This window comes from Gymnoscopelus microlampas, assembly GCF_963454915.1.
Source record: "Gymnoscopelus microlampas genome assembly, chromosome: 3".
NCBI lineage: Eukaryota > Metazoa > Chordata > Actinopteri > Myctophiformes > Myctophidae > Gymnoscopelus > Gymnoscopelus microlampas.
The window spans coordinates 14,635,466-14,657,329 of NC_139940.1; the positions used below are offsets into that span (position 1 = coordinate 14,635,466).

Below are 21,864 nucleotides of genomic sequence, written 5' to 3' on the forward strand. Positions count from 1 at the left end.
CACACACACACATACACCTCCAATTTCTAATTACAGGCATTTTTCCTGTAATTTCTGGGGGCGTTTCTGCCCTTTGCCTCAGACACCTCACCCCCCAACCCATGACTTTGCAGCAGCAGATCCCTCCCTGTGGGCCTCTGCTGGCATCGCCTTCACTCACTAACAGGCTCAGTGAGACTCAAACACTGGAGCAGAAGTGGACTGAGCCACTTGGAACACGCTCCAACAACTAAACTGGAGTGCAGAGTTTTGATCATCACTGGACCAGGCTGTTTGTTCTAAAAGGTTTCTCTCAGCTGGTGGTTTGGGACCATAATGTGTGTCAAAAGATGTTCTGCAAGGGTCAAAGAGCAACTCTCAAAATCATTTTGTTCTGTGTCCCGTATTAGTTGCTCAGGGCAAAATCCAGGTTGTGGTATGAAACCAGTTTTAACAGCCACTGCTGTCGTGACGTGTCAAACATGTACAGAACTGCTATGATGGTTTCCTTTGGCGACAGATTTATGACCCCAAAAGCAAAGTGCTCTCACTAAACGACACAGAAAACAACAGAGAAATGAGAAAGACATCAACCACCACCCACTACAGACCAGTCAGCGGATTCCCTGTCTGTAGACTGGACTGTGCTCAAGCTCACTGTAATAAGGGTGAAAGAGTGTGAGTAAAGAGGAAAAACAAAGAAAGTAGTTTTTTCTTTTCTCCAATGAGAGACGACGTCTTAATCAGAGACGACAAACAGAGCCCACCCTGTTCCTCTGGTGTAGAGGTTGACCCATATCGTACCAATATTTGCATTTTGTACCACATCAGGATCGGCTGCTAAGGATGCCATCATTGCAGTCTTGTTTGTCCTTTTCAAATTTAGCAAATTGTTTGTAAAGATATTAGTTATCTGGTGTACTTCCAAATTTCTACATTTCATATATATTTGATATGCAGTACATTACAATATGGAGCCAGCAAGCTATGGCATACCGTTAGAGTACCGTTAGAATACAGTAGTTTCAGGTCTACTCCCATTGAGATGTGTCTCCACATGTGCAAGATTACATGCTGTCACTTAGAACTAATGAAGCGAAGGACTATATGATGTGAAAACTAGAATGGCAGGTGTATGCCTGCCTCTCCTAACCTAGTAGCTGCAGCTTAGATCCACCTGTCCAAACTCATATAATACAATATATCGCAATATTGCTTTGCTGCACGGCACGGCACAATGGAGGGAATTGTGGACAATTGCCTATGTCTGAGGCACAAATGTACCAGATTTCCCACAGGTTTTTATTGTATCCGATCATGCAGGCATTAAAGGAGTAGTTCACCCAAAGAATATTTATTTTCTATCAATTACACACCCCATGCATTCATAGATTGTTTTTTGTTTTTGTCGCATTCCTAAGCAAATAATTTGATCATCAAATTATTGGCTTAGGAATGCGACAAAAACAAAAAAATCTCCATGAATTCAAGGCTTCATGGGGTGTGTAATTGATAGAAAATAAGATTTTTTTGGGGTAAACTACTCCTTTAACAGCTGCAGGCCATTTTCAATTTCAATTAAATTTGCACAGTGTGCACGTTAACTTAATGCTCGAGGGCTACTAAGCACGTCGAGCAACAAAGGGCGTGACACAGAAGTGCCAGACGGTATCAGACCGGTCTTCCCCTCGGTGGCTGATGCAGGTTGACACTGCAGCCTCCGCCCAGCATGGCCCAAACCTCGGAGGATCCTGAAACTGCCAGTTCCATCATGTGGCTTAATGTGTGTGTCATCATTAACCCACTTAGACCGGGGAAAGAATCCGTGTCATTTCACTACGAGCTTGTAGATCTGCTATTTTTGAAAAATCGTGAAAATGTGTGCAAATCTTTGAGTATATATATATTTTTAAAGCAAACTCAAATCTTTGCTTCCGGGATTCTACAAATGTCTTCTAAATCCTAACTGTTTTCTGAAAAACATATGTTGCTATATCAGTGGTGCCCCAACTTCTCCATGTCAAGGACTCCCAAAATGATATGTATTTGGCCGCCGACCACCATCTCAAAATATTTTGTTCCAGGAAGTTAGGAACCCCTAGAAGCAAAGATTTGAGTTACAAATGTTCCCTTTAAAAAATGCATATATATTAAAATATTTGCACAAAATTAATGTTCAAGATTTTTTTTTCAAATAACAGATCTACAAGCTCATAGCGTGGCCTTGTGGTTAGAGTGTCCGCCCTGAGACAGGGAGGTCGGGGTTTGATCCCCGGCCGGGTCATACCAAAGACTCTAATAATGGGACCCAGTGTCTCCCTGCTTGGCACTCAGCATCAAGGGTTGGATTGGGGTAAGTCCCTGTGACATACTAGCGTCATGTCCAGGGGGTGTACATGTACATCAAGCTGCCTCACACTAAGGAAACAGGAGATAGGCTCGCCTCCTGCCCTATGGGCCTCAGGACTCTGCAAGGCTTACTTACAAGCTCATCGCGTGGCACTCAGAGCTTGTAGATCTGCTATTTTTGAATAGCCAAAGAAATCTTAAAATGACACGGATGCTATCCTGGTCTTGACCCATTTAGACCTGGAACTGTGTCATATTATTTTACACTTTGGGCTATTCAAAAATAGCAGATATACAAGCTCATAGCGTGGCACCGAGTGCCGCGCTATGAGCTTGTAGATCTGCTATTTTTGAGAAATCGTGAAAATGTGTGCAAATCTTTGAATATATACATTTTTTAACAAACATTTGTAACTCAAATCTTTGCTTCTGGGGGGTCCCTGGAACAAAATATTTTGATGGGGGTCCGCGGGCCAAATACATATCATTTTGGGGGTCCTTGACATGAAAAATTTTGAGAACCACTCATATAGAAACATACGTTTTTCAGAAAACTGTTTGGATTTAGGAGACATGTAGAATCGACTTCAGGTCTCAATGGGTTAATGGATTAACACACTCAGAAGCATGTGCTGGGGGGGGGGCGTCCAGTGATCAAGTGGTCCATGAATGATTTCATCTTGACCAAAAGGCTGAGCAACACACAGCTCTGTCATGATTCACCCGTGCTGTGGTTATAGAGTTCAGCCGGGTCTGAGGTCGAGCCACCACAACACTCCATGCCTTTCATATCGTCACTTGTGTCCGGGGCCCGGGCCAGGCGGCATGACAGACGATAATAACGACGACCATTTGTCTCGTTCATGATTCTGCGTGTCAGATGGAAGTACTAGTATTAAGGACTGTCTGATGGCAGCTGCCATCTCAAACATGTCCCGCCGGAGGAGCAGAGCAGACCTGTGTGTCTTGGTGTCAGAGAGAGAGAGGGGAGGGCAGACTGGAATGTCCCCTGTGGTTATGGTGCGGGATTAAGGCCACTGTGTCATTATGCCACGGCGAGCTGCATTCTGTGAGCCCTGCAGACTATGGCCCAGATAATATATACTGCTATACCATCAAACCTTATCAAATCAAAAAATGATAAGGCACACAGCCACACACACACACACACACAGTTGTTTTCTCCAGTGCCCCCCCACCCCCACCCCCCCACGCGCACACACACACACACACACACACACACACACACACACACACACACACACACACACACACACACACACACACACACACACACACACACACACACACACACACACACACACACACACACACACACACACTGTATGATGATAGTGAATAACTAATCATAGAAGTGCTTTGAAACATAAATCATACAATAACTCAATATTATTGAACACTATCTGATACTTGTAGCTTTCATTAATTTTTAACACATTACTTAGACCACCAGATTAGAAACAGCTGCCAAAAGCAATATGGTGTCATCTGAAATCAGAGTTAAGCAGCACGGAAAAAAATAAGAAAAAAATGTATTACACACATCACAACAAAAAGCACATCAATCTAAACTGCGTTACAGTTATGTCTTTCTCTGCACTTGCCAAAGAGGTACAGTAGTAAACTGTGTCAAATGCATTACCCTGGTTTAGGGGGCTCTAGTATATCATAACATGATCCTGCATATCCAACTCAGCCAGAGGTTCTCAAAGTGGGGTCCGGGGACCACCAGGGGTCCTTGTGGGGGTTCCAGGGGTCCCCAGCAAAAGTAGTTAGCATCACAAAGCATTTTAACCACTTTATCCATTTATATGTTGGCTATTTAAAAACAGCAGATATACAGGCTCACAAGCGTGTCACTTTGTGCCGCGAGCTTGTACATCTGATTTTATTTTATTTTTTCTGAAAATTTTCAAAAATGTTAAATTTAGAATAATTCTGATTAAAAAAAAAACATAAATCTTCTCTTCTGGGGGTCCCTGGCACACAAACTTTTTAGATGGGGGTCCGCGGCCAAATACATGACATGAACCACTGAATTTAGCATTCCAAGTCACACACATGAAGCTCCCCATCATGCCACACACATGGAGCTGAAATACACATCTGGCATGTACACACAAAAACATGGACCCACAAACATCTAACCATTTAAGCCCTATTTTGTACTTTGGCAATTTGAAAACAGCTCACAACGCGTCACATTGCAACACGCTGTGAGCTGTAGATGTGCTAATTTAGAGAAACATGTATTTATGTATTTGCATTTACAGTACATTGTTCTTATTTACATTGTTTTGAAAATGTTTGCTATAATGAAATGCCCAACATAGGGATTAAGCAGGGTTAATGTGGTAAATACAGACAAATGCCATGATGCCATTTGTGATTGAAAGTGCCGTGGGTAAGCAGTATGCCACAACTAGCACTGGCATACCCCCCCTTCCCCCCCCAAACACACACACACACACACACACACACACACACACACACACACACACACACAAACACACACACACTAATTCCTCTCCCCTGATTTGTAGCTGAAACTATGCACTCCCACCCTGTTAACCCTCCACACAACCCAACCGCACATCTAATGCTTTCCCCTGATTTGGCTGTCAGCGTGTTTCAAAAGCAATTACGAGCCAATAAGCTTGAGGGAGCCGACCACAACAACAGCCATAGCTGTGTCTCCTTCTGTGTCTGTCTCTGTGCAAGAGTTGGATTACACAGCCCTGCACACTCGCAGGCTCCAGGCTGACATTTCAGATGGTCTTTGGGTATGTTTAGAAAGGAACACCCCCCACCCCACCCCACCCCCCACCCACTCAAAGCCAGTGGTGGAACTTGTGCTGTGAGCTTGTCAGCTTGTAGACCAGCTATTTCCAAAAGATTTTAATACAAATATATATGATTCCTTGTGAAACGGGACATTCTGCATAATGAGTAGTACTTTTACTTTTGGTACTTTAAGTATGTTTTGATGCCAGTACTTTTGTACTTTTACTCAAGTAAATTTTTAATACCAGACTTTTACTTGTAAATAGAGTGTTTCTACATTGCATTTTGGTACTTTAAGTATGTTTTGATGCCAATACTTTTGGTACTTTTACTCAAGTACATTTTTAATACCAGACTTTTACTTGTAAATAGAGTGTTTCTACATTGCAGTATTGATACTTTTACTGTTACTGTTGAAATGTTTTTTCACCACCCGCTCAAAGCAGAGGTCACACTGTAACATGCAGCAGACAAGAAAGTAGGAAAATGCCATGCTGTGTTAGCAGGGCTGGGGCGAGTCTCTGCTCTTGACAAATAACACATGAGTTGGGTCAAAGGAGCCGCACTACAGCTTAACATGAGTTTTGACAGAGCTGGTGCTTTCAACAACTAAACCCTATATACGTTATTGACCGGTGTCACTTGACCGGTCTAAACTTTTTTTCTCTCTTACCAAATGACATGCCGAACTACAAGCTCACAGTCACAATGTGCCGCAACACGACACGTTATGAGCTTGTAGATAGGCTATTTTTGCAGAATGTTCACCTAATATGACCAGAAAAGGAATGCTAGGGTTCATGTGGTTAATAGCCTCACTAGATCCTCTGAGACTGAGAGTAAACATGAAAATAGGATTGAGCGTAGCAAAGAGGTTGACAGAGGATGATACATATCAACAGTCAGTTCTATTTTCAAGGCAGCTTAAGAGGAAGTAGGCTAGCTAACACTAATGACAGAAACAGGCCGGCATGCCATGGATCCATCCAAAATGCTAGTGGTGGTGAATTCCACTGTTCAGCACAGCTGAGGGAAAGTACAATTAGGAACAGTGCATACCAGACGTTTTGGTTAAATATGTGGAGTCACCTTCGGCTTAGATATATCTTGTTATTTTGCAACGGAGCCAAATGTGAGTAAAGATCTTTGTTGAGCCGAATGTATGCTTAAAATAGCCACCTCATCAAAGAAAATCCATAGGTTCTGCTAAATATTTTGGGGGCGGGCCCCTGGCATATCGCATTGAGGGTCAACACAATTCCAGAACATTTTCTGTATCTTGGCAACAGCTGTCACCAGGCAACTGCTGTATGTAGGGAGCCAAGACAGCCTACCAGCCTCATGAGTCAAAGTTCCGATATAAAAGCCAAGCTCGAGATCCCAAAACAGCCTTAATGAATAGCAGTGCCATGAGCAGTTCACATCATGCCAACACAGGCCCATTAGACCAGTTAAGTTTCCATAATAAAATGCTAAACAACACTACACCGTAATGTTAAATCTGTCATTTCTGACACCTATATTATAAGTAGGGTCAGCGGGCCACAAGTCAAGTACTGTGTACTACACACTGGACAACTGACCATGTCTGCAATGAGACCGTAACCACTTGAGCCCTATATACTTCATTGTACGATGAATAGCGGTAATAGCAGATCTATAAGCTCACGCATAGATGAAAATAATTTAAGAATGGCAGCAATAGTAAGACAGGATAACAAAATGTGTGCGTTGGTCCTAGCACACATGAGGTATTGAAGGTGCTGTGAGCAAGGTTCCTACTCCATTATAAATATCTGTTAACATGTATCTTTTTTTATTTTTACATTTTTGTATAGGATAAGGATAAGGATACGGTCAAGGATAATAGTTAGTACCTAAGGTGGAAAACAAGTCAAAGAGAAGTGAAGTTCATCATTTGGTCAATAATATGGCAGAACTTGCTCCCCAGGGGAACTGAAGTGACACATTTACTGCTAGGACACGCCTCCTTTGACCCTGTCCACTTGGTGGCTGTCACTTAAATGAATAGAAGCTGGGGTGGACAGAGGACAATACAAACCAGGAAGTAATCATGACAAAAACATCCTGATGAGGCTGCGTCTGGTGGTGCAATCATCACAAAATGTATCATTAACAACTAATAACAACAAATGTAACATCTTCGATGAAAATAGCCAATCTACAAGCTCACAACTTGTTGCGTTGTGGATCTGCCGTTGGCTGTGGATAACTTGTTTGGGTACAATGAATCCTCCTAACAACCTAATGATGGCTTCCCAGACAGAGTCAAATTGTAAGTCATTCGTAAAACTTTTGTTGACGTCGCCTGGCTCCACTCCACCCCTCAGCCAGGCTGAAAGTGATGTAAACGCCAGCAATAAACGTCTCCTGCCATGAAATGAAATTCATGTAAACACAAAGAGCTGACTTCAAAAGAAATGAGGCATTTCGAGAGAATCACGTGACGAGGAAAACCAAAGTCGTTATGGACTAAAACTCCATAACAAAGACTGAACAACATGAGGAACCACATGTGACATGATGGGACTGGAGCTCCGCAAAACAGGATTCCCATCTAGGTCCTGCACAGCTCTAGAGAGAGAGGGGCGCCATCATTTCTCATTTCCACACCGAGATGCAAACATGGTCCCACCCCATAGACAAACAGGGGGAAGCAGGCCTCTGGGGAATTCAATCATTTTATCAGCATCGCACAGTACTTTCCGTAATGGGAGCACGCGCCTCCACGTCTTTGAGAAAAGGTTGCAACGTTGCCGAGCACAGGCCCAACTCTTGAGAACAACATCTTACTGAATGGAAAGGTTGATTATTTGTGCTCAGGACAGGGAGAGAAAATGGAAAAGACAAAGGGAACATTCCTGAGGGCAGCTTTTGGACAGAGCTGCATTGTCATTTTGGAGAAGGGTTTGTTTTGGGAAGTGCAACGGCACTTGGTCGTTTGTGCGTCTCTAGATGAACGAGACCACCTCCCAAACACGACCAGTGCTGCCCAGACACTGCAATTCTCATGTCTGCCCCACACCACCTTTATTTGGCAGGGGGAAAGTTGACTGTGTCTCCAGCACCTTTAAGTATCACCAGAGCGCACACGCAAACTGAGGGCATTAGAGTGCAGTTGTAAAGAAAGACCTTTAAACAGCACATGTTGGCCATGTCGGCTTAGGCCACAGGCACACACGGATGGCAAAACACAGACCCCCACTGTTCTGCTCAGGTTAGTGAAAACAACTCCGAACTGACTGCTGCTGCGTTGGTGTCTTTGTTTATGTGTTGTATTTTCTTAAATTTGCACGATAATGTGTTGTGTTCTATGTGTATGTATGGGGGCCGGGGCTTTGGAAAAAATACCCTACTGGCTGTGGGATCGTTCTTAGAAAATGGTGAAAAACATATGCTAGGAACCCTAGAATTATAACCAGCGCAAATATATGGAAAGTCAGCCAGTATAATCTTCTAGGCATTAAACCATTTAACTGCTCTACTCAGGCAATTCATGTGCTGACTACATAACTGCAACGTCTTGGCTGCTGACCTCTGATGTCATCTCTCTCGTGTTCTCGTCTCTGCTGTAGGTCATCCCTCCAATCCATCCTTGTGTTATTCTCTCTGTCACTATATTAAATGAAGCCAAAATCCCTTCTAAAAAAATATATCATAATTTTGCAATCCTACAGTAGAAGTGGAAATGGCGTTCCTAGTTCAGAGCATGAATTCACGGGCCAGAGGAGATAAATTAGGAGCCCCCTAATTTCCGGGGTGCATGTATCGGTCATAAGGAGGAGATTAGGGTGTAAATGACAAGCTTAGTTAAAGCAAGTTAGATGGAGACGTTATACCACTGGCTAGCGTGCCACGTTGGACCACAGAAGAATGCCTGCAACAACTGTCAACTCTTGAGTCTTGACAGTAGCTCTCCTGAACTTGATCAAACAAGCCAGCTGATCCGAGTTGGAGGTCGTCTGCAAGACAGTCCAGGCCTCTGTCAAGATGCTATGCAGCAGTATACACCCTGTCGTGTTCGACCTCAAACATCCCATGACTCAGCTAATCATTCAGGATTTTCAACGCCTGATTACATCATCCAGAATTTGCTGAAGTCTGCCGGACTTATTGGATTCTTCATGGTACTGTGGGGACTCGGGAGGCCATCAAGCGCTACCAGCGAGACTGCACTGAAACCAGATATCCCCATGATGTAACCCTATATACTTCATTGTATGCTAGCGGTCGACCGATATTTGTCAAAGACATGCATGTAATTTGTTCTTGTTTGGTAATGTTTAGTGAGATGCAGGAGTTATGACAGTATAATTTTCAAGGGTTTTAGCTTGCCACAAGGCTGGTACTGTATAATATGACTGACATTTCTTGTTAGTTATGTGTGTTACTGTTTCACATTATTAATGTTGTATTTTAGATTCTCCAAATATCATAAGCCTATTCCAAAAGCCTATTCTCTAAATATTGGCATCAACCACTGAAAAACCACAATCAGTCGTTCACTATTGTACGCCTAATAGCCAAAATAGGCGATCTACAAGCTCACAACACGCTGAGTTGCAATGCGATGCATTGTGACACGTTCAGAGCTTGTAGATCGTCTATTTTCGCTGAATTTGCCTACTTTCGACGAATGTTTGCCTAATATGGCATGCCCAGATACTGGTTAATATGTGGTTAAAAGTCTAATTCATCACCTTCCAGTCATACAGCCAGAGCTTCTCCTCCACCCTGTAGTGTTAATATCATTAAATAAGCCGTGGACACACAAAATACTACACACTCCTTCGTCTCTTACGTTTAGATGTTACTAAGCCATAGCATATCGTTGCTGTCGAGTGGAACTGGTAACCTTGAATGTCCAAAACCGTTTTTTTGCTACTTTTGTGTGACACTGTAGTATGACAAAGTAAGGCATTGATTTACAAAAATAACACATGAAAGTTTAAATTTGGAGATACAAGGTTTCTGCCCGACAGTGACAATATGTTTCTGACCTTACAAAACAATATATTCACAGCCACTGACACTAACAGTCACCCACTGCCCAGGGAAAGTTAAAAAAAAAATCCACAAATGGAGTTTGCTTTCTGATTACCACAAAATTGAGTTAAACCGATCCTAGCTTTATAATGAAAACATTCAGTTTCCGTGAAAAAGGAAATCCAGGAAGTGAGTAGGGTGTTGCTATGGAGATACATATTGAACTACGGTAAGTCTAAAGATGTAGTGTAGCGTATATAGTGCAAAGGACATGTATCATATTCCAGCATGGTGAAAGTAGACAAGTGATGGATTATGGACAGTGGTGTAGTGGAGGCTGTACAAAGGTTTTACTAATACCTTTGCACAGCCTCCACTACACCACATATGCCATATACTGTACCCACTTATTTTACAGTGAACATAGCACATAAGTGCTATGTTTGGTGCAGTGGTTCCCAAACAGTTTGCCCAGCAGGACCCAAACTAGTGAAAATAGTAGATCTACAAGCTCACGCTTTGCGCCGTGTTGGAAGCTTGTGGATCTGCTATTTTCACTACTTCTTAAACCTTTTTTTATTTATTTATGGAAATGATTAGATGTTTTGATTTTATTTATTAAATACTTTTGAAAAATGTTTTTCTTTTAATGTAGGAAACGAGATAAATATGGATATTTACTCGTGACCCAAAAAAATGTGACCCGAACATGGGTCTCGACCCACTGTTTGGGAAACAGTGATGTAGTGTGTGCAGCAACAAAAATGTTTTTGTGTTTTTCGATACATATTGATTCGGAATATTTTAAAATGTTTCATTATCAATACCAGGCGCATTCTACAATGACTTTTCTTGTCTCTGCCTAGTATAAAAGTCAATAAAACAAACTGCACACACACACACACGCACACGCACACGCACACGCACACGCACACACACACACACACACACAGATGTAGCAGCCCTGCCACACTCAGAGTGCATGCTCTCAGCTCTCCTCGCTCAACTCGTCTTGTTTGCTCCATCTGAAAATAGCTGTCACAGTTTTGCAGGTGTTAACTTGCTAAATATGTCAAACGGTTTTAAGTGACAAACATGAGCCACTCTCTACAAAAATGAAATGATTGCGCTTCCTCTTTCCATCTCTCCCCAGTCTGATTTGGCTTGACTTTTGTCCAGAAGGGCCAGACAACAGCACGAGTGCTGTTTGGAAATACACGTTTGAAGCAAATTATCCAAATGAACACTACTCTGGGCATGTCATAAAGGACATAGAAGGACCAGGAGTATAATGATGATGATGATATAGTGTTTTTAAACAGAGGGCAACGCCCTACGTTTTGTATCTCTATTTGGAATTTTGGATGTTCCTGTGCTGTTGACAATATGAATTATAGTATACTGTATCATTATCATAACTCAAGAGAACTATACAATACTTTTTCCCCCAGTTATGAGTATGACTATATCGGACAGACCTTTAATTATGTTTATTGTTTATTCAAAATCTAAATAATTTATTTATTTCAACTTATTTTTGTGTTTTCCCCCATGTTATTCAAGGTTAAGGTTCAACTTTATTGTCAACAATACCAATTACAAGTAACTAATTGGTACTGTTAATTGTTCATTCCTGAACTTTAACTCACCAACTTTCATCTTTTTCAACTGAAACTGGCCTACAATAAAATAATAATAATAAAACTGTGTGCTCATGCATTAAATAATGTTAAAATGAAAGGCAATACATTTTATCTATTATTGTTATTACAAACAATTTAATGTTTCAGGCTAATGAACATGACCACCTGTACTTGCCTCAGATACGGTAAATGCTTTTAAAACCTTAATGTCAACCCCTGAGTAACATCAAATTATTTCCAGCAGTATTAAAACCCTGTAGGTTGAGGAAGCAGCAGTTTCAACTCAACAAAACATGTATTGTTTGAGCATTCCATCATTGTATATAAAGCAGTTCCTCTACAGCTCATTAGCCAGTTTGCCTCAGTAAAATTACTGGACCATATAGTTTGTCTACATAGTTGTGTAGTACAAAGAAAACGAAACACAAGCTAATTACTGAACATCCCCCTGTCTCCTTGAAAGCTTTCGGTTGTTTTGTTCCATCGTCAGCGATGCTTGTAAAAACAATTCCCAGTTGCCGTGACATCTGCATCGTAGGTATAATGAGATGGGGGAAAAAAACTCACATACAGAGGACATTTTCAGAGTCTTGATGGCCTTGAATTCAACTGTTGCTCATCTCATCGGCAGACACGTCGGGACATGATAGATGTAATTCAGCCCCATTGTGTTGGACTCCAAGGGGTATTTCCCTCGTCATGCTGATGCCTCAGCTCTGATCCACCCCCCCCCTGTCTACCGACAGCAGCCTCAGGTATTTCTCCACCTCACCCCCCCCCCCACCCGACCCTCATTGTATCTAAACCTCCGAGGAGAGTGAGGCTGGCGCTTGAACACAAAAATCGCTTTCCCAGATTCACGTTTCAGAATGTGCCATTCGTGCCAGCCCGCCACAGAGGTAAGATGAGACGAGAGAAATGTGTCTGTGAACATCACTGAGGAGGCTCGAGGGCGAAGGGAAACTCAAACCTGCGGTCACCCTTCAGTCACCTTCACTGGCTCACCCCACCTCCACCCATCGATGAGATTACAGTTGTTTGGGGGGGGCAAGTCACCAGACAATGACACATGGTGTAAAGATCAAGGGTAATATTCCTAATCCATCAAAGGAAAGCCCATACACTTTCTTAACATTCCTTACATTTCTCACATGTTCACACGGGACTGTGTGGTCCGTGCAAAAACCTCAGAAGCAGTACGGATACAATGTCTCCGACTGCAATGGTTTATTCTTCATGCCATCAATGATTAAAACCAAAACTGTATTTTGACTGAACAGTGAGAGGAGACAGGAAGGAGAGGGTCCAGGTGAGGTGTTGCATGTAACACAGATCCAGAGATGGATTCAAACCCAACACAGTCACAGTTTTGTGATCAGCACATTTACCGACTTAATCCCCGAGGAGTCACAACACAAAAACAGCTTTAACAACCTTCCCCCTTCTAAGTATTCCCATGAGAAACGCAGTTCTCATGACTCTGGCCCCGTGGCCATATTTGGCACACTATTATAAGCCACTAAACCCGACATATTTCAGCCACATTTGAACAGGTGTCCTCCAAACAAGACTTAGGCCTTAGGGATCAGGGTATCCCCCTTCTGTGGTTCCACGAACTGCAAAGAGGTCTGAGGAAAATTACATGGTTTAGAATAACTGTGGCAATTTCCACTCACAGGCTCTTGCAGGCTTCCCCAAGTTCATCTCAATTTGTTTTTTTATAAACACAGGCATGGAAATGTCTCGATTAATTTCCATCCCGACGAGCAAACCCGAAATGGCGAGAGACATGACAGTAATGAAACACATCATCAAAGCAATACTGGTGTAAAACACTGAACGAATGAACAAAATATAAATCATGCAATCCTGGGAGAATTTCCAGTCATAATAAAGAAGATGTAAGAAGCCACTATGCATTGACTTGCGAATTGCAACAACGGAATAGGAAAGCCGTTGAAACCGTTAGCTATACAAAGTTATGGCGGCACTAAAAAGACTAAGTATCCGACATGACCTTGGATGAAGCCCAGCCAAGCCGTTCAAGTGATGGGGAACCCAGGGCCAATACAGCAGTTACATCTTCACTGTACTGTATGTGGAGCCAATTCCTGTTGCATCCATTAAAGAGTGCATCTAAGTCTATGACAAAAATCTCTGGACAACACAACGCAAGAAAGACAAGTTGTTACAATCTTTCATTCAAATGTGGAAACTTCCACTGCATCAAACCATGACTTGAAACTATAGAAATGAAATGAGCTAACATCAAGTTCTAAACGCCAGCCATATTGTAGACTCAACCGTTCGGTCCTTGTACACTTGGCACAGTCATTGTCATTTTGTTGACCTCTCACCCACAATGGCCTTTTTGTTACATTGTTCTCTATCTTGTTCTGTGAATGTTAGCTTTAAGTGTGATTTGCTTAATTGCCTGGAACAGAGCTGTTGTGTGGCAATTCCCGCTCCGATGGTTAATGTGTGTGCCTGTCCGCTTGAGCTGCAAGCTCATTACCACTTAATGTTGGCTGCTGATTACAAGTAGCTATGCAGACACAGTGTTACAGATTAACAAAGATTGGCTTTGGGCCATGAGAAAAGACCTGACATGTATTTTTGACCAAATAACTCGATATCGACAATATTGTGACGATAATCGTATTGTGACACTTTTCTTTTTAATAAAAAGAAATAGCCACACAGATGTGTTGTGACGCGATGCGACGCAATGCACTGTGAGCTTACAAATTGGCTATATTCACATTTTTAAACAACGTTCTAAAATGTAAAATAAGGCTTAGTAAGTAATTAAAACCAGGAAAAGACAACACTTATGCTATATAACAATATTGCAATATCCAAAATCATATCCAAAAAACAATATCTAGATTAATATCCTGATATCGATATAATATCGATACATTGCCCAGCCCTACTTAAAGTCACTCAGTAGGTTCTGGTCACTGACATTCAATTGAAGCCATCAGGAAAACGTCTCAGCCATATGAAATACTCAACAGCACAGGTACAACCGAGAGCACAAGCACAATGGGAACAATCCTGGATGCCTTTACCAACTGACTGCATCCTTGAAGACTGCATTTGCATCCATGGGTAATCAGGTCAGCTGTCTAATCATGGGTGAGAAAATGTGACAGCAGAGTAGAGCACAAAACCATGTGCAACGCTGTATAACACGTCTGTAGAGACTTTGTTGGGTGAAATGTGAAAACACAAAGTAGTATTAACCACTTTAACCCTGGCTGGCACCCCTATTTTGGGCAGGTCGAACATTTTCAAAAACTGCAAGGGGTTTTCAAAAGTATAGCAGATCTACAAGCTCAAATCACAACACGTAAGCTTGTACATTGGCTATTTTCTCAATCATTTTTTTAATAGGGCTTAAGAGGTTAACGTCATTACAGCATCGCTACACATATTGAAAATGACCTCCCAATCGTACCATTCCTTTTACATACTTTGTGAGCGGAGAATCAATTTATATAAGGAATAAAAACAAAGCATGTTGTTGATACAATTACATTTATAGAGCACATAGTTCAGCTGAGGTGTCATAGATAGGCAGTTCATCCTTCCCTCGCGGCGGTGTGGATGCACATAGCAGGTAGCACATAGCCAGTACTAGTAGAAGGGCATTTTGCTGACCTGCACACTTCCATTGTTCCCCACTGTGTTCTTTATGACTGTTCACTCCATAAAGGATCAGGCCCCTTTCAACACCCCCAGCAGTGTGAAACATTAGATGATGCTTAGCCACCCTCATCCTGCAAGCCACATGATGCAGCACACACACCTGTCTACGCGCTGTGGTGATGATGCAACTTTTACACCAATATTATACTGTCTGTGACTGACAACCAATCAACAAAAAAAAACTACCATTTCTCCATAGTACAGCTTGTTAAGAGGCATTCCTCCTGGTCTAACGGAGTGTGTAGCACTGCCACTGCACACCTGCATGGCTGTGGCCCCCAATGCGCGCGCGTGCACACACACACACACACACACACACACACACACACACACACACACACACACACACACACACACACACACAGTTATGTATAGCGAAAACAGCAGCGACTTAAAGCTGAATGTTATATAAGTGTTCACATCAGTTACAATATTGAGTCCTAAGGAATACTTCATAGTCAAGGACTAGCAGTAAGCGTGTAGATGACAGCTATCAACCACTTAATATTACAATAATCCCCTGCACTGATATTCCATAAGAAAACTGGGTCGAGCATACAACCAAACTCCCTACATTCAGATGATGAGCTCAGCAATTGGATACCAATGCATTATTAACTGATCAATCTGCTAAAATAAAAGGTACTGTATCATGACTGGAGTGAAGGTTATTTTGACCATGCTTAACTCTATGTTAGGCTACTGCAGTGATAAAATCAATCAACCCACAACAGGCCTAAACAACAATGAACATTTCCTGACCATTACAATAAACAACGAATTCCGTGCCCAACCATGCAGACTACAAGAGCAGTGGTTTTCAACCTCTTCAGGCTGTGACCCCCCAATATTGAACTGGGGACTCCCCACCGTGATAAAGCACTTGGAATGTACAGTAGGAGTTGAGGCATTCAATTTAGTTTGACTAGGTTCCACAGATAAATATTGTGAAAATAGCAGATCTACAAGCTCACAAGCTCCTCGGCTATTTCACTATTGTTGCCTCTTTCTTATATTATTTGACAATTTGGCCAATGTTTGACCAGTTTCTATAGTTTGTTGATTACTTTTGATGCAGTAATGGTCTTTTTCTTTTCTTAGGTATTAAAACGGTCTTAAAAGTACTTAAATTATCACTTTACTGTCATCTGGGACCCCCCATCCCAAATCATGCGGGGCCCCCCCTAGGGATACCGACCCACAGGTTGAGAACCACTGGACTACAGCAACGTTCCTCATAAAAGACAAGCCCATCACAACCTCTCTCAAGTCTCCACAGTCCAGACCCGTCACCCGCTGTCTGATCATCACAAAGTTGCAACGACGTGGTTGTGACAAAGTAGCCACAGCCACCATTCTGGTATAGCTTTACATGTGTAGCAAACAAATAGATGGCAAACAAAATGCGTGATGATTTCGCACTGATTGTTTACCTGTTTTCTCCTTTTGAGTTTGAAGGTGGAGGGTGCAGGATTGTCTGGTTGTCCTCCATTTCCACCACACATTTTGTATTCAATTCAATCTCTGCGGGAGACAAGTTTGTTTTAAAAGTTAAACATGGCAGAGAAAGTAAATCTCCCTTTTTTAAACGTCTGTAGTGCCGACGTATACCGCTCTAAACTTTTACCTATGGCCCATATTCGGTGGTGTAAAGTAAATAAGTACATTTACTCAAGTACTGTACTTAAGTACAATTTTGGAGGTATTTTTTTTTTACTTTACTGGAGTAGTTCCAATTTTCAATACTTTTACTTCTACTCCACCACATTTCAGAGGCAAATATTATACTTTTACTGCACTACAATTATTTGAAAACTTTAGTTACTAGTTACTTTGTAGATTTTGATTATCATTACAAAACATACAGTAACAACTCTTCAGCCATATTTGAAAATAGCCAATCTACAAGCTCACAGAGGGCTTGTAATTTTGAATTCAGGACTTTTACTTATAACAGAGTATTTCTACATTGCCGTATTGACACTTTTCCTTAAGTAAAACATTGGAGTACTTTTTCCACCACTGCAGGAGGATAGCCTCTTATACTCAAATCAAAGGCCCATCAATCGAAACTCGCCAAGCATCAATGATGAAGATAGATCACTTACCTCTGCGGTTCATGGGCCGAACTCTCACTGCAACTTTTACCTTAGTATCCGACATTTTTCCGTCCACTTTAATGACTCCCACCCCCCTGCCTTATGTCTGTCCGATCTATGCAAGAAGCGAGCTATCAACGTATAGCTGTAGTCTGTCTGCGACCCACCACCACCACCCCCCCTCCCTCCCCGACGAGAAGCCCCAGATTTCTGCCGGATCAAAAGGCAGAAATAACGCCCTTAACGAAGCAACCTCCGGGCCTCGAGGAGGATTAACGGTAAAAATGCGTTCATTGTCAGTATATCCATCCAGACTGGCTTCTGATCGTGCAGATCCGACTGTGTGTTCCAGCCCCAGACAGCATCCCAACCGCCATCTTCCACTGGGAGCTCCACTGCTACTAGTGTCCTCTCTCTCTCTCTCTCCGACTGGACGGCTGTGCCGAAGGGAAAAAACTCTCCCGATGGGAAGGTAACCGGAATCCTCGCCCCAAAACACGCTCACCCCCCAGAGGTTCTTGCGTTTTTTTGTTGTTGTTGTTTTTAAACTGAGGATGATGTTAGAAACGAATAAGTTAAGGAATAAGTAACGAATAAGTAATACGTTTTTGGCACTGTTATATTGAGGTTACGCTGTCGCTTAGGGAATAAGGTTAGTTTTAATAGGCTAGGCTAGGGTGACCAAAATATTCAGCCCCTCAAACCGTCCAGGACCCTCAAATTAATTTTGCCCGTTCGTCGTGCACACGCGCGGCCATTCATACACGCGCACACATGTATACGCACCATAGGTGTTGCATACAGCAGTGGTTCTCAAACTTTTTTCATGTCAAGGACCCCCTAATTGACACTTATTACCCCGCGGACCCCCACTTGAAAAGATAAGCCAGGGACCCCAATAAGAGAAGGTTTTACGGCTCTATAGCAGTGATTCTCAACCATTTTATTTCAAGGACCCCCAGTTTGACATGCATTAGGCTACGGACCCCCATGTAATGGCCTTTATACCTCTGGGACCCCAATTCACATTGTAAAATCATCAATGTTAATGTAACTCTCAGAGCTGTTGCATACAGGCAAGGCATTGAAGGCAACGACTGTTTGACCAACAGCCTCAGCTTTGAATTCAGACCTCAGACGTGCAATGCATTTGACTTTGTTCATGTTTTCTGAAGAATGATTTTTTTTTAGGTGAGCAATACATGAAAAGAACATGATTAAAACGTCTATGCAACCACTACAAACAACCATTATTATTTTAATTCTGTCGAAAACTGGGACAATTTTGTAGTGAATGTTGAAAACACGGCCAAACTGGAACGTCTATTTCAGGCATTGTTTACTGCGGTTACGTTTAGGAATACCTGGTGGCCACCGTTCCGAGGTCGCCGGATTGGCCCCAGCCCCCAGGTCGACTGTGTTTTAGGGCGAGCGTTTTGGTATTCGATGCGAACCGTAGGCTACATGAGGAGGGCAAAGAAACCCGTGTGGATGTTGTAGTGGTGTAAATTAACATGTACTCAAGTATTGTACTTAAGTAAAATTTTGAGGTATCTTTACTTCACTGGAGTATTTCCAATTTTCAGTACTTAATTAGTTCTACCTCAGAGGCAAATATTATACTTTTTACTTCACTACTTGAAAACCTTACTTAAAGTTACTTTGTAGATTTTGAATTCCAGACTTTTACTTGTAACAGAGGATTTCTACATTGCAGTATAAAGTATTGATACTTTACTTGAGTAAAACATTTGAGTGCTTTTTCCACCACTAACAACTTCATGTATATCCTACATACTGTTAATGCTCTCGTAGTGTGGCAAAGAGTTGAGAAGTCTAACGACATGACATTTGTGTGCAGAGAGAGACATACAGTATAAACCAGCGAGTGCATGGAATGGAACTTTTCATTAAGACTCATGCACCATCTCTCTCCCTCTCTCTCTCCACATGCACACAACATAAATGTTTAAATATTCATATTCTTGTGTTGAATTATGCTTTATTTTTCATAGACATGAGCAGTATTGTATAGACTAGACTAATTCACTCATTTTGAAACCACAAGACTTTGCCAGCAGACAATTATTTTGCACAGCCTATGATTATGCTTAATACCAGTATAAACCATAATTACTGTACAGATAAATATAGCTCTGTTTTATTTGAAACATAACTTTACCACCATAGATTTCACACCGTCTCCCATGTGTCAAGTCAAGTGGACTTGTCTTTCCTTGTCACATAGGCTTGTTCTACTCATATGTCATATTATGTCATATCATGTTATGTCATAGGTAGCATCACATTTAGCTGGGTAAGTCCTGATTTATGCCTCGTTGTACAAAGGTGTTGTGCACTGAAAATATGACAAAGCATAAATCAGGCATAAGTCTTCACTGCATGATCACCACCGTCTAAAATGGTGAGTGTGCCGCCTGGTGCTGTTGCGAATGCCACCAACCCAACTGGGTGGACCAATGTCTCTCTTACAAGGGGAACGAGTACCAGGCCACTCGGGATCTTTCCCAGACTCCAAACCATCCCTTGCTGGGAGTCAATCACAATCACATCTCCCTCCCTGTCGAAAGCGACTGCCGACACGCACAACCACACCTTTGACCTCAGGCTCAGGCTAAAACTGTCAGTCTGGCAAAGAGGGCGGAAGTCTTTGTCAAACACTGTCAACCTGGTGGGCTGGAGATGCTGCCCTGGAGGATGTGTGGCACCATCCAGATGTTCCACTACTACCACATGGCCTGTCACCTGGCAACAGGCCACCGCTCTGGGATGCTGAAGCTCGGTAAGGACGGCTTTGCTCATCAGTGTCTCACCATGAGTGTAGTCCACTGTGACCTGCCACAGGGAGCCAGCCTGGGTGTCTGAGACCAGAATGTGCCCACAGAGGTCTGTATCCACGCCCCATGGCAGCTGGAAAGGGTCCTTAACTGTCAACACGTGGCTCCCCCTAGAGGTGAAGACCTTCACTGCGCTGTCCCCTGCATCAGTCACCACCACATAACCGCTGGAAGTCACTGCCACATCCAGAGGGTACCAGATTTCTCCAACGCCTCGTCCCTTGCGCCCAAAACTGTGCATCTTCCTGCCTTGAGGACCAAAGACCACCAGCCTGTGTTCCCCATCGTGTACCACCACGATCGTTCCCGATGAGCCAAACATGGCTATTCCTGTTGGGTTGATCAGTGTCCCCCAGCCACCAAATGCAGAGCATAGACGCAGAGCCCTGGAGCCCAGGCCCTCAGCCCAGCCGCTGCCAGCGGCTGGGCTGAGGGCCCCCACAGCCTTCGCCCTGTGGGGGACAGGAGATCTGGGGTAGTACTTGGACAGCAGCAGCTCCTGGAGGTCAATGAGAGCCCGGCACGGGGAGGTTGCATCAACATCACAAAGCTGTCGACAGAAAGGGCACTCCAGCTTCCTCAGGAGAGGGTGGGACAGGGCCCGTACGCATTCCAGACAGAGCACATGGCCACAAGAAAGGTTCTGGGGCCTGCGCTCACTCTGTTGAGAGCTGAACTTCTCAAAGCAGACCTTACACTCTAGCAGGTTGACCTGGACTTCTCTGAGTGTCACCTCTTCTCTTGGGGAGCCATGAGTTGTGGATCCAGCACCAGCAGTGTCAGCCACGATAGACATATCCTTACTGTCACTATGATATGAAGTGCTGCTGTCAGCTGAGAAAGACAGGGGAAAAGATATGGAGAGAGAGAGAGAGAGGAAAGCACTGCACTTGCAACAGTGTGTGACGCTGCCTCCACCAGTAGGCCCCAGACGGTCATGTGACAGGAAGAGTTTGCATAAATATACTCCAAGGATCTTTGCTGCCCTCCCTTGGAAAACAATATGATGCACAAATTGAAGCTGCAACTAACCTTTTACCCCCCATGACAAGACAGTAGCCTGTTTTGCCATGAAATCATTTGGAATCATTGTCGGTATGTAAACTTCATCTGCAAGTGAACTACATTACATTCTAATCTATAGGTTTATGTCAATGTCACACTCACGACACATGATCATATTTAATGTTTTTTTCCCCCTCCAGAGAACATCAATTAACAGGTTCTTGAAATCAATCTCGTCGTAGGTCAGTGCGAGGCAGCTATTTTAGTCTGTCATTTCTCTGGTCAGCAGACTGAGTGAAATGTGATGCCTCTGAATCGTAAGGGCAGCTCCGGAATCAGCCAATCCCACGTGGCTTTGCTGCTGCAGAGCGCTCTCCAGAGGTCAAACAAGGTGACTCGAGAGAC

At 42.9% G+C, this 21,864-nt stretch overlaps 2 protein-coding genes across 8 annotated transcripts in view; both read right to left on the reverse strand.

Moving 5' to 3' along the window:
* kif13a (kinesin family member 13A) overlaps positions 1-17,736 on the reverse strand; it is an 80,919-nt gene extending 63,183 nt beyond the window's left edge. For all 7 annotated transcript variants that reach the window (XM_084053765.1, XM_084053764.1, XM_084053761.1 and 4 more), the window contains exons 1-2: positions 17,606-17,736; positions 16,931-17,021 (exon numbers count right to left, since the gene is read on the reverse strand). In XM_084053765.1, the coding sequence (XP_083909891.1) occupies positions 16,931-17,021; positions 17,606-17,660 (146 nt within the window). In that variant the 5' untranslated portion in view covers positions 17,661-17,736. The remainder of the gene's footprint in view (positions 1-16,930; positions 17,022-17,605) is intronic.
* A 2,134-nt stretch (positions 17,737-19,870) lies between these two features.
* On the reverse strand, positions 19,871-21,257 carry LOC311042771 (E3 ubiquitin-protein ligase NHLRC1-like). Its single transcript, XM_084053767.1, has one exon. It carries the CDS (start codon positions 21,248-21,250, stop codon positions 19,979-19,981), a length of 1,272 nt encoding a protein of 423 aa, XP_083909893.1. The 5' UTR covers positions 21,251-21,257; the 3' UTR covers positions 19,871-19,978.
* Between the last annotated feature and the right edge of the window lie 607 nt (positions 21,258-21,864).

Excerpts from the sequence above, each read along its gene's own strand:
- LOC311042771 (XM_084053767.1), bottom strand. The coding sequence starts at position 21,250 with ATGTCTATCGTGGCTGACACTGCTGGTGCTGGATCCACAACTCATGGC.